General features: G+C 54.7%; 1 protein-coding gene across 2 annotated transcripts; it reads left to right on the forward strand.

The window, feature by feature from the left end:
• The first annotated feature begins 7,043 nt into the window (after nt 1–7,043).
• Nucleotides 7,044–8,661, forward strand: LOC131671197 (uncharacterized). 2 transcript variants are annotated; one of them, XR_009302519.1, is made up of 6 exons: nt 7,044–7,160; nt 7,240–7,336; nt 7,419–7,501; nt 7,581–7,701; nt 7,759–7,945; nt 8,328–8,661. XR_009302519.1 is itself a non-coding variant. In XM_058947449.1 (5 exons), the coding sequence occupies exons 1-5, from the start codon at nt 7,116–7,118 to the stop codon at nt 7,839–7,841; spliced, it is 429 nt and encodes a 142-aa protein (XP_058803432.1). In that variant the 5' UTR covers nt 7,044–7,115; the 3' UTR covers nt 7,842–8,304. The 2 variants fall into 2 exon arrangements, 1 of the variants encoding a protein (XP_058803432.1); XM_058947449.1 differs by lacking the exon at nt 8,328–8,661 and having other exon boundaries at nt 7,759–8,304.
• Nucleotides 8,662–14,957: the final 6,296 nt, after the last annotated feature.

The following is a 14,957-nucleotide window of genomic DNA, read 5'->3' on the forward strand; positions in this document are numbered from 1 at the left end:
TTGGGGGCACTCTAGGTGTATTGCCGTGGAAGTGGCGAGGAGGACCGAGCGGGCGTCCCCGTCCGTCGTGCGCACGTACAACGTCGCGAGGCCGCTTCACGCACGTACGCGCGCACACCTGATAGGTATACGCGTCTGCGGCGGCCGTGCAAAGGAAACGCCGAGGGCCGTAGATGCCGCTGAAGGCGAGTCAGTGGAGCGGAGCCGCGCGCATAAGTGGACAAGCCTATCCACTTGCGGGCATGTTGCTTTTATTGGCGTTTGTCGCTGCTCTTCCGAGGCGCCGGCCCGAATACCAATCGACCGGAGGAAAAGCTCGAGAGGTGGCCGAGAGCGTTATCGCGCGAGCCACTGATTGGCCCTCGGCGCCAAGGTGTAGTGCGCGGTGCCTCGCTAACGAGAGCGGCGAGCACGGCGCGGCCGCAAGCCAACGTTACTTTCCAATGAAGAGCCAGTAAAATTTCAATAATGGTCATTAAGGAGCGGACGTTAGGCCGGGCGCGCGGGCACCTCGGAGCGACGGCGAAAAAAGTGGAAGGAAAGGGGGCCCGAAAAGGCTGGAGCCGTGCTACGGGGCGTCAGGTGCGCCGCAGATGCACGACTGCCGGGTTCGATACCAATCGTTCAGCTACATGGTGTTGATGCGATTGCCGATCCCCATGCATCATACGAGCGCGCGATATCTGCTATCCGCATCTGCCAACACAACTCGGCCATAAAGATTCCTATCTGGAGCCGGCGCAGCGCGCCGAGCTTACTCCTGAGAAAGTTGTACGCGGCGCGTAAACGGTTTCCGGCTTGACTTTTCAATTTCAACGACGAGCCGCTGATTAAAACGTAATAGTGCTCGTGGCGCGAGCGCGCGCGCGCGCGCATTTTAATATTCAACGACTGACTGCAACTGGAAAGAAGTCGTCGCGAAATTTACGAGCCCAGATTAGAAATTAATTTTCACATTCGGCGCGCATTTATTCAGGGAGCGAGAGCGGAGAAAAGAATTGCGGAGAAGCTGGATTCGGAGAGCGAAGAGGGATGGAGTGGGGGAGGGGGGGCTAAGGGCCGGTCATTTAAACAACAAACTCTAGCTGCGCCAGCGATTGCTCGTAATTGTTCTTTCGCCAGCGAGAGCCGTTAGCGCGTTGCCGCTTGGCGTGTTTATCTTGCGAATAGCAAAGCTGGCCAGTGCGCAGTGCCTGGCATTGTGTTATAATTTACTTACCGATGTTGTAATTACAATTTCGTCGGCGAGAGCGAGTGGCTGAAGCAGGTGGGCGCCGCCGTTCCTTCGTCTCGCTAGTCGCTCTCGCGCTCGGCCCGCCGCTGTTTACTCAAGCCGGCATAATATTCAATTCCAATGCCTCTGCTACGAAGCTCGCGTGGCCTGGCTGCGCCTTCGGCTCCGCTATCAAGAGCAGCCTTTTGCTCTTTTGCCTCGGCCCCGCTCGCTCGCTCGCTCGCCGGAGAGCACAATCGGGCCGCGCGCTTCTCAAACTCGCGGCCCTATTTGCCTTCATCGATTCGCTTCCTCTCTCGCGGCAGAGTTTATGGCGGCCCAGCTATTTCTCGCACCTCCAGCGCCGTCTGCTTACCCGTGCGATCTTGTTTGAGTAGCCAGCGAGCGAGGCCCGCCAGAGCGAGCAATAAAGTCGAGAGACAGAGAGAGCACGGCGATAGCCTGCCTGTAAATCATCAGCCCCCGGTGACGGCCCGAGCGATGATCGGTCGGCCGACTGCGCCACCGCAATCACATTTCGCCGTCGCCCGGGTTGTCACTGGCGCCTCGCCCTCGCCACCTTGTCCTGCGCGCCTGGACTCGTCTCGAGCGCGATCGATTCTCGCCGAACAGCCAGAGCGTGGCTCTAATGAAAAAAGAACAGCCGAGGAAACGAGAAGACGATGAACTGACGGGGCGAGCGGCAGAAAAATAGCTCGGTCCGCTGGAAATCTTCATTACGTCGGGGCCGCTCGTAAAGTTCGCTCGAAGCCAAACGCATCCAATTTCCCAGGCGTCGTTCAATCGCCGTGCTCCCAGTCGTCGTTTACTAGACGTTGCTGCTGCTGCTGCTGCTGCTGCTGCTACTGCTGTTGTTGCTACTGCTACTGCTGTGAGCTGCCAACGGCTCACTATGTGTGTATATATACATGTATACAAGCCCGCAGCTGGAGCACCGAGCGAGCGAGCGAACGAACGAACGAACCAACGAACGAACGAACGAACGAACGTACGAACGAACGAACGAACGAAAGAAAGAAAGAAAGAAAGAAAGAACGAACGCTTTAACGAGTTTCCGCGGGCAAAGTGCTCCGATATCGAGGCCAGTGGTGCGCAATCGCGCGAACGAGCGAGAGAGCGAGCGAGAGAGCGAGCGAGAGAGAGAGAGAAAGAGAGAGAGAGAGCGGAGCGATAGCCGAGAGCTATAGCCAGACAAGGACGAACGGACGGAAGGTGAGCGAGCCAATGGAACCGATTGAACCAATGCGCGTGGACGGCCACTTTACCCCCAGCGGCCAATCGTGTTAAATCGTTTCCCAGCCTCCTCTCCACTGCCCTGCCCGATCATTCGCCCTCCCGTTTTATTTGCTTGTCCCGCTGAAAGCTGGCGATAATCGCGCGTGCGGGGCCGCTTCTCTTTCGCCTTTTTTCTCCTTGTCATCTCCGCGCGAACGCTGGCAGCGAGCGAGAAACGAAAGGCGGCACGATAAAAAATCAGTATCGCGGCTTGTAATAATAAGCCCTGGTTATCTCGACTAGTGCGTCGTGCTCCCCGGCTTTATCGGTAATTGGAAAACCCGAAATAGAAAGCGCGCGCAGCCGAGTTGTTTTTCCCTGTTTGTGTGTCGGTGACGGGTTCGTTTTATATAGCACAGCCGATATCCTATTAGCTGATATTCGGTTGAGGCTCTCCGCTCGCGCTATTCGGTTTATTTCGGGCTCTCGCTGCGGTTTTTCTAGCTGGCACATCTACAAGATAATATTCAATTTGGGCATTAGCTGTCTGCGCCAGTGACACAATCTCTCGGCGCTGCCCGAGAAAGCCCGCAGATCGTGGAGCCGCGGAGAGCCGCGAGAGTGCTCACGAAACGCGAAACGGGAGAATGAGCGAGTAGAGACCGAGATAGAGAGAAAGTATATGGGCTCGCTGCTCTATCGACTGCTGCCTCGCCGGCGAGCGAGAGAGATAGGGGGCAGGGAGGGGTGGGTGGGGGGGGGGGGAGTATTACGCGAGAGCGCCGGAGTAATGGAAGCTGAAGTAGATATTGTATGGCATTACCGGCGAACTTTTCGCGGCGGAACATTGCGATATTGGTTTCGCCAGCGAGCTGCGCGATTGGCCGCCCTTTTTCATTGCGAAGCCACTCTCACACAGACGCGCCAAGCGAGCGAGAGAGAGAGAGAGAGAGAGAGAGAGAGAGAGAAAAGTGCTCGTTCAGCCTCTGCGGCCTCTGCAGCCAGCCAGCCAGCGCACGTGCACGCAATATCGCCAAGCCAGCCGCGCGACCTCTCGCAAAGCGGCTCCATAAGTTGGCGCATCGCTGCGCGTCGCGAAGAGGCGGCAAGCCAGCGCTTGGCATTGGCGCTCGGACGGCCGAGTAGCCGACTATCGCACGCTGGCCTTGTCGCCGGTTCGACGCCAGCCAGTGCCCGCACGCATCGGCTAGAGCCAACTCGCTCGAGCGATATCTGCTTCCGCTACATCGTCGCCCAGGCTCGCTTCCCGCTGGCAGCGGCCGAGCCCCGCGACAGGTGCAGCTGCGTGGATGCACGTGTCGATCGCCCCTCGGGCCGCGCTCCCGAGGCTACGGGCGCTCCATTGTCGCGGCTCGATAAGAGCGCGGACGCTCGTCGCTTGGCCAAGCTCGAATTTTCGGAGCGGACGACGGGCCGCTTGGCGCTCCGTGTCGCGTGTATTCCGCGGCGAGCCGAACGAAAAAAAGGAAAAACCCGAAGAGAAAACGAGAAAGAAAAAACGAGCAGAAAGGGGAAAAGCAGAAAGAAGCGCACGAGTCAACAACCCGCGGGCATTAACGTCCATTGTTTCAGAGCCGAAAGAACGAGCAGCAGCGAGGATAAATGAACGGGCGGAAGCGACGTCGCGTTTCGCTTTGTCGCCCAGAGACACATTTTCGTGGAAACGATAACGAAACGCTACATAACTCCAAATTGTACGTGGAGTGCGGGCCGAGCCGCGGCGCGGGCAGGGCAGCCTCTCGCGCGCTTCGCACGCAGGCCGCGGCGCGGAATTAATTTGCGATCGGTCGGCGCGGCGGCGCGGCGGCGCGGCCGCGCGTCCGTCTTAACGAGGGACGCCGGGGCCTTGAGCGCGAACTGCCAACGCTCCTCAATGGCCGTCGTCAGGTTTTATTATTGGATTGCCGAAAGGAAATTGCGCGCGCGTCCCGCCTAGCGGGCCGCGTGGGGCTCGTTAATGAAAAATTCACAGACTTTGGAAAAAGGCCGCGGCCATAACCGATAATTTTATACGCCGTGGTGAGAAGGGAGCGGCGGCACAGCCAGGCGGCCGAAGGAGCCACGTCGTTAGGCGCGAGGAGAGGAAAAAGGTGGCGAGGAGGGAGCGGCGTGTTCACACGTATCAGCGAGTCGAATCGGGCCTGCGCGCAAAAGAGCAGTCGCGATGTGTATTTGGTGCACGCTTTAGGGGACACGGACAATGCAGTAATGACGGCAGCGATGGCACAAGTCGAACAGATACACTGGCTGCGATCCCCACCCCCGCCGCCCGTTTGGCGCTGATCTTTCGCTTTGTGACTGACTGCACTTGCGAGGCATGCGCGGCGCACAGAAACAACGACTGAGAGAACGCGCGAGACAGAGCCCCAGCTGCCTGCTTGTGCTTTTGCCGCGCTCTGTGCATGTGTCAAACCCTAGCGTTTTAAGCTCTCAAAGCTCTCCTTTGCGAGCGACTCTCTCTCTCTCTCGACTGTCGTCGGCTCGATCGGAATATCGTGCCCGCGCTCGAGCTTTTACCGGGACGCGGCAAAAAACCTATACGAGAGCACGCACTAGACGAGTCGAACTTTAAAAGCGAAATAGCACTGTCATCTGCTCGAGCCGGCTGCTTTTCGCTGAAACCTCACTCGAGCGCCGTATTAGCGGACTTTTGCACTCTTGCTGCCGGCTATTGAGATCGAGCGCGGAGTAATCGCGGGCTGGTAGCCTCTTTGCGCTTCGGCGTCGGAAAATTGGGTTATTGCCGAATGCAGGTAATGCGCGCGCGGAACGAGCTTAGGCAGGTTCAGCTGTCTGCAGGCTGCCATTACAATGCACGGCTCTCAGGGGCACTCGGTCGCTCACTTATTCACTTACTCGCTCGGCAAGCTGCGTACTTAATCCCCCAGACGGGCCCGCACGCGCTCACGCGCTTCCTTTGCCTCTTTCGTTCCGTCAACTGGCGCGCTCCTTAATCACCGGCCAATTCGCCGATTCTCTTTCGTCTAATCAGCGCCGCGGCTTCTTCCGAAGCGCGGACTCGTTCCAGTGAGGAGCGCCACGCAGCCACGCGCGCGCGCGCGCACGCACGCACACACCAGTCGCTCGTTAAACTTGGCAGAGTGCTGCGAACGCGGCGCGTCAATCGTACATCGGCATTAAATAGGAAGTGATTCACTCATCGCTGACGAATATCAGGTTTCCGCTGTGCGCGCGCGGGGAGTCCAAAAGCCCGAATAATACAACGAAAAAGAAAAAGACCAATTGAATTGGTCAGAAATCAGGCGGGGAAGAGCAAAAAGCCCGTCGGATATGATGCAACGAATACGCGTAAGTATCGGAGCATTCCAGGCGGGCGTCACTGTGTGAACGCCAGCGTCACACTGATTGTCCATAGGAATAAAAGTCTCCCAGGCGTTTTAATAATTTCCTGTGTTGGCACTTTTCCCTTGTCGCGCAAAGTCTGCGCCGTGCGTGCCTCTCTGTCCTTTCGTGCGGCCGTAGACGCGCATTCGACGACGCAAGCTAGGCGTGACGAGCCGAGAAAACAGAAATTATCGCGCTCGCATCGAACGCAAGTATGCCGCTAATTTCCCGTGGCGGAGGCGAGTTTGAAGCGCAGCTCCACAGCGGCAGCGAGTCGCTGCGCGCCGACGATCGCATCTCGGCTTATTTTCACGTTCATTTGGCCACTTCCTTTCGATTATCTGGCTGCGCGGCCGACTATTAATCAGGCCGACGGAAGCTCCGAGGGGAGCCGATGCACGATATCGCATTGGCAGTTGGCCGAGCGCTGCGGCCAATGGCAATCGATAACTGCAGCGGCCAGGCGCGAGTTTGTCGCGTGAGCGCGAGTGGTCCGCCGGCGCGTGTTTCGCGATACGTGCAATCGAACGAGAATCGGCCGATCGGCGAGGCTGATGGTCACTGGATCGAAACGGGTTCGTTAGCTGCCTGGCAGACGTTGCGGCGCGGCCGATCTCTATCGAGCAACTCTTCCGCCTTACGCCCGGCGCCCTCATCAACGGCCTAAGTGCGTACAGGCACACGACCGCCGCCGCTCATTTGCATTTGCACGCGCGCGCGCGCACCGCTCCAGATCGATACACCTTGCTTGCCGATCGAATATACCAGCCATATCTCCCGTGGGCAACGCTTTATTTGCCCGGCCACTTCCGCCGAGCGCTCCCCGTGCCCCTCCTGCCTCTCTTTGTTTATAATTATTACCACATGACCGCCGTTCCTCCGGACGCACAGTCGAGGCTCAAGGTCGCGCTTCAATGATTTCGGATCAGTTGCGAGTTCTCGAGACACCCTTTCGCTTTGCAATTTTCCAATTGGACCTTCTTTAACGAATTTATTGGAGATTAAGAGCCATATCATTAGTCGTAGCTCGGCCGAGCGTGTCATTATGTCGATACGTTGCCGGCATTGACGGACCGCTGAAAATGCTGCATCATGCCGAGGATAGCATTCTCGCGCGGACCGACGAATCAGCCTATCATTGATCAACAATGGATAGTGCAATCTGCTGATATATCACGTATGACGATTTGCAAAACATGCCGAGGTATAAATATCGCGTCGTTACAGCCTTAATTGGCCATTCAACGGTACAAGCTCGACGCTCGCATGCACGTCGCATATCGTCCTATTTTCCAAGACGATGCAGCTTTTGCTACTTCTTTCGAGTTATTTCGCCATTCTCACGGTAACTATCTCGCCGTTCTATACTCGGACAGGCCTTCACTCCATTGAACACGAGTGGCAATCATGTGATCCATGTATAGCAAATCGGCAGGTGCGCGCCGAGTCACGAAAGAGTGGACGATGTGGATTTAAACGACAGCATCGACCAATGCGCCTCTCGAATTGGATTACTCGTTGGTAAGTTCATTGCGATTGTCAGTTGATAATCCGTAAGGACAAGGCTGCTGCCGAGAGGATCATTTTTTTCTGCGCTGTCTAGAGGAAACGAGAAGAAGTTTTACGATGCCTATAGAAGCCCCTGGGAATTGTGTGATGGCATGCGTCTGGGATAAAATAGGATTGGTAATTAATGTCTTACGAAATTGTCGAGCGCTTTTCTATTTGGAATAATTCAAAATACTACTTTTTAATCCAACCGCAGATGGATATCGATGGAAAAATCATCAAAGAAGAAATGATCGCGAGCATTCGACCTACTTTGCAACTAATACCAAACATCACTAGAGTCACCGAGGAGGACTTTTACCAGTGCGTCGACGAAGGTAATATTTTATGCAAGCTTCAATTTCTCGCATTGATAATTGATACTTTTGCTCTAGCAAATCGATTCAACGATCCTTGCACAGTGGTCTCCGAGTATTTCAAATGTTTAATCAAGGATTTATTCATTCACAACACATAGATGGAGTTAAGGTCTATGCGCAGACAACCCGTGTGTCGCAGTTAGAAATTTTATACATATATATATATATATATATATAATATATCCAGCATGGTTTCTGAAAGGTGCGTAAAATTAGTGATTATGCGCACTCGAGGATTGTGATTCAGTGTGGTCCGCATTAAATTCAGTTTTGCGGCTTAGAATTTCAAATCGTCTGTTGGGGCATCTCTTTTTCCTTTTGAAGTCGAGTTTGTTCTCACGCGTTAACAACCCTTATGCTAATTTATCTACCTACGTGAATAGCGCTGATGATGCACGCGTGACTTTGATACGGAGTATAACTATGAGTTCACAAACGCACTCTCTCTCTCTCTCTCGCTCAGCTAATGTCAATTTTGTGTACATAATCCGATATGGCTACTAGCGTCGTATTTTTATAAATAAATTGTCGATCTTACTATTATAAGCCATATTTACCAAAATATATTTATTTGTTTGTTTTAGAGTCATAAGCCCTTTCCGGTGTAAGATATGCAAATATGCAATGCGTTTCACAGCAACTACGTTATTAACGCATTATCGCATTGCAATATTTAATCAATAAAAATATTGATAATATGTCACATTTTATATAAATTTTATATTTCGAACTAATATTAATATTGTAATTATTAGAAAATTATATATCTTATGTAAATAGTAAAAATCCAATAGCATTGAATGCGAAAAGTAGGAATACCAAAAAATAGTGAGAATTCAATAAGTGTTGATCATATAGATTTAATACTCGATTTTCTTTAATGACTGCGTTTTTGTGAACAAAAGCAATAAGGAGCTTTTAAACTGATGCCAAATGAAAGCTGAGATCAAATACTGTCGATAGAAAGAAGTGTTATTAAATAACGAGCCAATTTTTCGACAACGGCATTTCATCATCTATTTTATTCACGAACATTCCAAACAGTAAGACTTTTAGATGTTGTAAATTTGATGAAAAAAAGTAGATTTTTGGATGAGGCAGATTAGGACGCATTCGTACAGCAGCTTGTAGATAAAAATAAGGAGCATTTTAGAAAAGACCAGAATGGCAAAGCAGAGAAGAAAAAGTGTGAAAGAAGCAGCCGGAAGTAAGATTAAGTACACGGAGAATCTGAGGGTGGTATTGATCTGGATCGTAAAATCCGTAGCTTCCGTTCACACAATACCTGGTCGGTTGCTCGAAGAAAGTAATAAATCTGGATGGAGCTGCATCACGTACGAGTGATTCGTGGCTATTAAGACGCTTACACGAGCCGCTTTTTACTCCCTCTCGCTCGCTCGATCGCTCGATCACTCGATCGCTCGATCACCGAATAATATGTAGATATTTTCGTCAGTCAGCCACCGATTTCTCCGAACCCTTTCCATCTTTTTTCCCTCTCAGTCGAGAGTTTGTGTACGTTCCGTGCGTATAGGTTCCCATCGAAGTTGCCGTCGCAACAAAACTCAAATCTAACTTATTTACATATCTGGCAATGGTGGCGCTCCGCTAGTATTAGCATATTCCACGCAGCTATAACGCGCGCGCGCGTTCGCTCCTGGATATACGTGCCAACGCATGCGAGGCAAATACACTGTATGTATATATGCGAAGCTACGAGCGCGCACTCCACGGAGAAGCAGAGTGAGGGATGAAGATCTACTGAAACGAAGCAAGCTTGTTCAAAAAAAAAAAAAAAAAACCGAGAGAGAAAAGAGGGGGGCGAGACTGACTCTTCCGCCTCGTCGATACGCGTATATATAGTCACGTATTTGCTGCTCTCCGCGCACACTTTTCATCATCAAACACGCCTATTTCATTTTCCTATCGAGGAGCCCCTTTAATTCATGCGCCGCGCTCGGCATTGTCCCTCGGGCCTTTATTTAATCCGAGCAGAGAACGAAGAAAAAAAATTGGATATCGCGAAGAAAAAAAAAACAGGAATACGAATACGATCATTGGCGTAATGGGCATTCGTCACAGGGATTCTCGAGGAGAATGATTTAGCCTATAGAGAAAGACTAGTAGGCCGCTACATAAATTGGTGCGTTTGTTTGTGAGCGCGCGCGCGCGTGTGTGTAGCTAGGCTGCAGAGGCGGAGAAGCTGCACGCAAACGAGACAGGGGCGGCGGGGGGCAGGGGGCAGGGGCAGAGGCAGGGGGTTCTTTTATTGAACCAGGTGGAGGGACAGGCCAAGGTCGCTTCTTCTCTCGCTCTCGCTCTCCGTGTAATGTCTTTCGATCGGGCCGCGCAGAAGAAAAGGGTTGTGGATCGATCGAGTGCCGGATTAGCATTACTAGCTTGCTTCTCCGCCTCGTAATGCTTGCATATTTAACGAAATTCAGCAGCACTTCCAATATGTGAGAACGTGCCAAAGAGCCGAGAGCCGATGATACGCGCGAGGGCATTGCAGATGCCGGGCAGATTTATTCGTATGGGAATGGTGGATTTGCACACGCCGAGCGCCGCGAACGATTACCCGACTGTCGGCGCGAGCCTCGAGTTATGAGCCGGGAAGCCGGCAGATAACGTTGATAAGGACAAGGAGCGCGCCGAAGGAAAATTGATTGACTCGCGCTCGCGGGCCACAATGCAGCCTGGCGCTCGGACGGGGTTCAGTGGCCTCGTGAGAGGCACGGTGCTTTAGCTGCAGGCAGGCGCTCGGCCAGTTCCACATGCTTGGGCGAAGGTGAAAACGTGGCTGCGCGGCGTCGTCGTCGTCGTCGCCGTCGTCGGTGCGAGGGAGAGAGAAAAGGGAAGAAAGAAAAGTCAATGGGTTGCGATGAAAGGGGCTCGTTATTGTGTCGTCGCGCGAGAGCTCGGCGCACGCCGCTACATTGTGTAGGACAGAAATCGAGAGCGGAAAAGTCGGGGCGGCGGCTGCGGGTAGGCGTTCGAGTTCGAGTTTCCATTGTGGCGCGGCCGCGCGCGTGACGCAGAGCCGGGCCGCGCTCGCGGATCGGGCGCAGATACGCGGAGGAGACGCGCCCCGCGTTCGGCCGGCGAAAAGCGATATCCATTCAGCGCGCGGCCGGCCGAGCTCGCTCTCGTGGAATTGGAAACGCGAGCTGTCGCCGCTCGTCTAACAAAGACGCCAGCGAGAGGCGCACAGGTAGAAACACTTCTGCGAGTCCAGCGCCAAGATCAACCGCGCGTCCAGGCCGCGTGTCCGTCGCCGCTGCTCCGCAGCTGCTATAGTCTTACCGAGCGAGCGCCAGTTCAGCTCGGCAGATATATCATTACTCAACTTATAGCTTCGCACACGACACCGCTCCGGGCGCCCGCGCCCCCGCGCCCCCGCGCCCTCGCGCAGGCTCGCTAGTTTTTCCAGCTCTTTGTCCGCTGTCCTCGCGACAGTCCATTCGCTATTAATTACAGCACCTTCCATTACGCGCCGTTGCCAGCGAGCTGGCGCGCAGTTAAACGCACGGCTCGAGTGCTTGCGATCCGATATTGGCTTTTTGCAGCGCCGCGGCATTATGCTCGCGGAGGCCGATTATCGAGCTGGCTCGATTGTGCCGGCGCCCGGCGATCGACAGGTGAGAGCCCGTCTCCCTGGATTGTCATTATAATTGGCTGCAGCTACGTTCGACGCACGCGCATCTCGCTGCCGAGAGAACGGCTTGCGGCCTCCGATGCACGCACCATGCAAATTTCTTCCTATGCAAATTGCCCGGGAGCTATGCAAATGGGTCGAACATGTGTTCGTCTTCGAACCCCGAACCCTTCTTCTGCGGGGCGATATTCGAGCCCTTCTCGCGCTCCCCCCTAGACTCGCTCGCCGCGCCCTTCCCAAGACGATCGCAACTTCACGCAACAGCTAGTTTGCATATCTTGGATATTTCCTCTCATTGTATCGGAGCCATTGTCAGTCCCGCTCACGTGGACGCGACACTCGATGCAAACCATTAATCCGAATCTCCTTTATAGCCGCCAAGTGGATTGACAGATAGCTCGCAGACTGTTCCCAGCACGATCACCTCGCCGCGGAACTGCTGCCTTCGGGCCTATTCCGCCAGATGCTCCCTCCCTCTCACTTCTCTCTACCTTCCCGCGTTCATCGATCGACTGCGATCTCCCGGTGAAAAAAGAGCGCTTTGATTTTTCTCGGACAGGGGGGGGGGGGGGGGGATCTATCGTGCAGCCAGGACAAAGCCTGTCTCCCGGTCGTCAACAGTTTTTTATACTTGTACTTTTTTACGTGCCAACGGTCGCCCGATGTGCTCGACGGATGCGTGGCGCAGTCCATCGCGAGTGCCGATGGCGCGAATGAAGAAGACGAGTCGGAACGAGAGGGAAAGCGCGAGCGAGATAACGCGACAAACCGAAGAGAAACGTGTTTGACCCGATGACGAAGAAAGATCAAGGCGTAAAAAGGCAGAGAGAGAGAGAAAGAGAAGTATCGAATCGAGTTAACGAACTGTGCGCGACTTAATGAAGCTTTGGCCGGAAAGGAAAGGCGAGTAAGCAGAGCACAGCGAGAAAAGTACGGATGGGAGAGAGCGAAAGAGACTGAGGGAGACAGGGGAGGAGGAACGTGAGAAAGCGCCTGAAACACAACCCTAATCCCGAAGCGAAGGAAGGAAGGAAGCAAACAGCTCCGTGCGCGCGAGCGCTCGTTCTCTCTTTCAGTTTGTCGGCTCTCTTTCTCCCTCCGGCTGATTAGCATATCGAAATTACGAAATAATCGAGCGCGAATCGAAGTGCCCGTCCGAACGGATAACTGGCCGCGGACAATCAAACCAGTACCGCGTATAGACGAGCCAACTGCCTGCCGGGGCGTATTGTCCTCGGCGAACCAGTTCGCGCGCGAGCGCCGCTCCTTTTAGCATACCCGCTGCTCTCCCTCTCGCGATCTCACGTATGCCTGCGCGCTCCCGATCCGAGCAGCATCCGAGCGCCATCCGAGCGCCATCCGAATCCACCGATCCGAGGTCGCGGCGGTGCCACGTCGCCGGGCCACAATTAGCGATGGGAGAGAGCGGCGGCGAGAGAGCCGTTGCACAAGGACCGTTTAGCGCTGGCGAGAGCGCTTATTTGCTCGCGGAGCCGCGACCCAGCGGACCGTCGCGCGAGTCTGCGTTTCGTCAGCCGGAACAATTTGTTTAACCGCAGCGGCGCGCCGATTGTTTCGCAAGGCGCCGCAATCGCGACCGGTCGAAAGCGCGCGACGCGCCATCGAGCTGCCACCGCGCACCGATCCCGATGGCCCGCGCGGGCCGAGGGGTCGCGCGCGAGGGCTGCCACCTGCGGCAGCCGGCTCGGGCGCGCGCGACCGCCGGGGCAGCGCTCCGCCGGCACTCGATCGCTCGCGTCTCTCGCGAATTATTTATAGGAGCGTCGTAAACCGGATGCCAGCAGCCTCGTCGATCCTGTCGGAGCAATATCCAGGCGACGCGCGCTGTCGCATTCATTAATATGCCATTACAGTCGCTATCTCGGCGTTCCCAGCGCTCGGCACGTAGCTGCCGCGCTCTCGAGAGAAGAAAAAACCGGATTGGCCGCGCGCGCGCGCGCGCAAAAATTAATTGCGCGGGGCAGCATTGTGTGCCGCGCGGATGTGCACGCGTACGCGCGGCCGTAGCTGCTATTCGTTTGCGCATTTTACGAATGACATTAACGAGGCATAAATTGCCCAAGTGCAGTTCATTTGAATATCGCATGACTGTCGATCAGTCGCCGAAGCGATCAGGCCCGGCGGAATCGTCGCTCGATGCATCGTGCACAATAAAATGAAGATGATTGCGTGCGGCTCGTAAAAACGCCGCTGGAGTTTCCGCTTCGGGCAACTTTCATCAGCGGCGGCGCGCGCGAGCTCGCCTTGCGGTCGCGCATGCGATCGGACCGATCGCCGAACCGCGATGTGTTTACGGAAACCGGCGCGCGGACCGTACGCACTTTTTCGCGATGACGCTCGGCGCGTTGCAAAGCAAATTCGAGCACGCTCGGCAGGCCTCGCTCGCGCGTCGTCCAATTCAATTACTCGCGAGCGCACCGCACGCGCGCGCGTACTCGTCGATTCCTGATCCATGCCGGAAGCGCCATTTTCTCTCTCGCTCTCTTTCTCTTTATTAGGGCAATATTCAGCGATGCAATCAGCGCGCTCCATTGTTAGTCGGATGCTTTGGCTTGGAATCGGAAATTCAGTGACCTACTTGAAATATATGAGTGATGTTATCTGGCATAATGCTTGATTCGGCGTTGCGTGAGCGTTTCAAAGAAATACATGAAATAAAGTTGACGAGCGGAATGCGAGTCAATTGGTAACGGGCGCTGCGCAAGGGCAGGATGCAAATAAAAAAAGGAAAAAGGAAGAGAGCTAGGAAGCGTCGTGGCGGCTGCGTGGCATCGAAGCCGAGTCAATGAGCGCGGCTAGCTCGGATTCGGCGAAGCGCTGTCGGGATCGCAGTCGTCTATTCCGCCTGTGTCGGTGCGCACAGACGTAGACGTGCGCGCGGAGCGGAGCGACGAGCGGTGTTAAGTGTCGCGCGTATAATGCGAAATATGATTCCATGGACATCCTGGCCTACATCGCCAGTCGCGTTATGATCGCAGACTGCATATATAGTAGCCGGCGAGCAGTGACTACTGCAGTAGTAGCATTTCGCTGATGCCGATCTGACGGCTGCAGGCACGGCCGTTCGAAATAACTTATAAGCTCGTGTTCGCGTCGGTCTCTCCTTATATTTTCGCATTCCGTCGATGCAAAACCTTCGCCGAGCGCACGCCGAGCGCGCCGACTGATCGCCGCTCCCGTTGTTTGTAAACAATAACAAACGCCCGATGCAATTGCGATGTTTATTCGCGCCGCCAGTTTACAAACTCATTGAGCGCGCTTCTCGGAAAATCGAGCGCAGTCGTACGAGGGAAGCGCAACCTGTGTATAATAATCGCCTGGCGCGCGCGAGAGAGAGAGACGAGTCGAAGAGGGTCACGAGCTCGACGACCTCGACTGCCGCGAAATCCCGAGTAACGCTAATTCTGGGAGCGGCGGCGACACATGCTCGCATAATATTCGCGGGGGACGCGCGGACTCGGGCGCCGGGGGGTGGGGGGCAATGTCAGTGGCGCGCGTTGCGACCGTGAACGCTCTGCCGCGACGCGGAGCTTTTGCG

This window comes from Phymastichus coffea, unplaced genomic scaffold (genome assembly GCF_024137745.1).
Source record: "Phymastichus coffea isolate CEN01 unplaced genomic scaffold, Cenicafe_Pcof_1.1 PCOF00120, whole genome shotgun sequence".
Lineage (NCBI taxonomy): Eukaryota > Metazoa > Arthropoda > Insecta > Hymenoptera > Eulophidae > Phymastichus > Phymastichus coffea.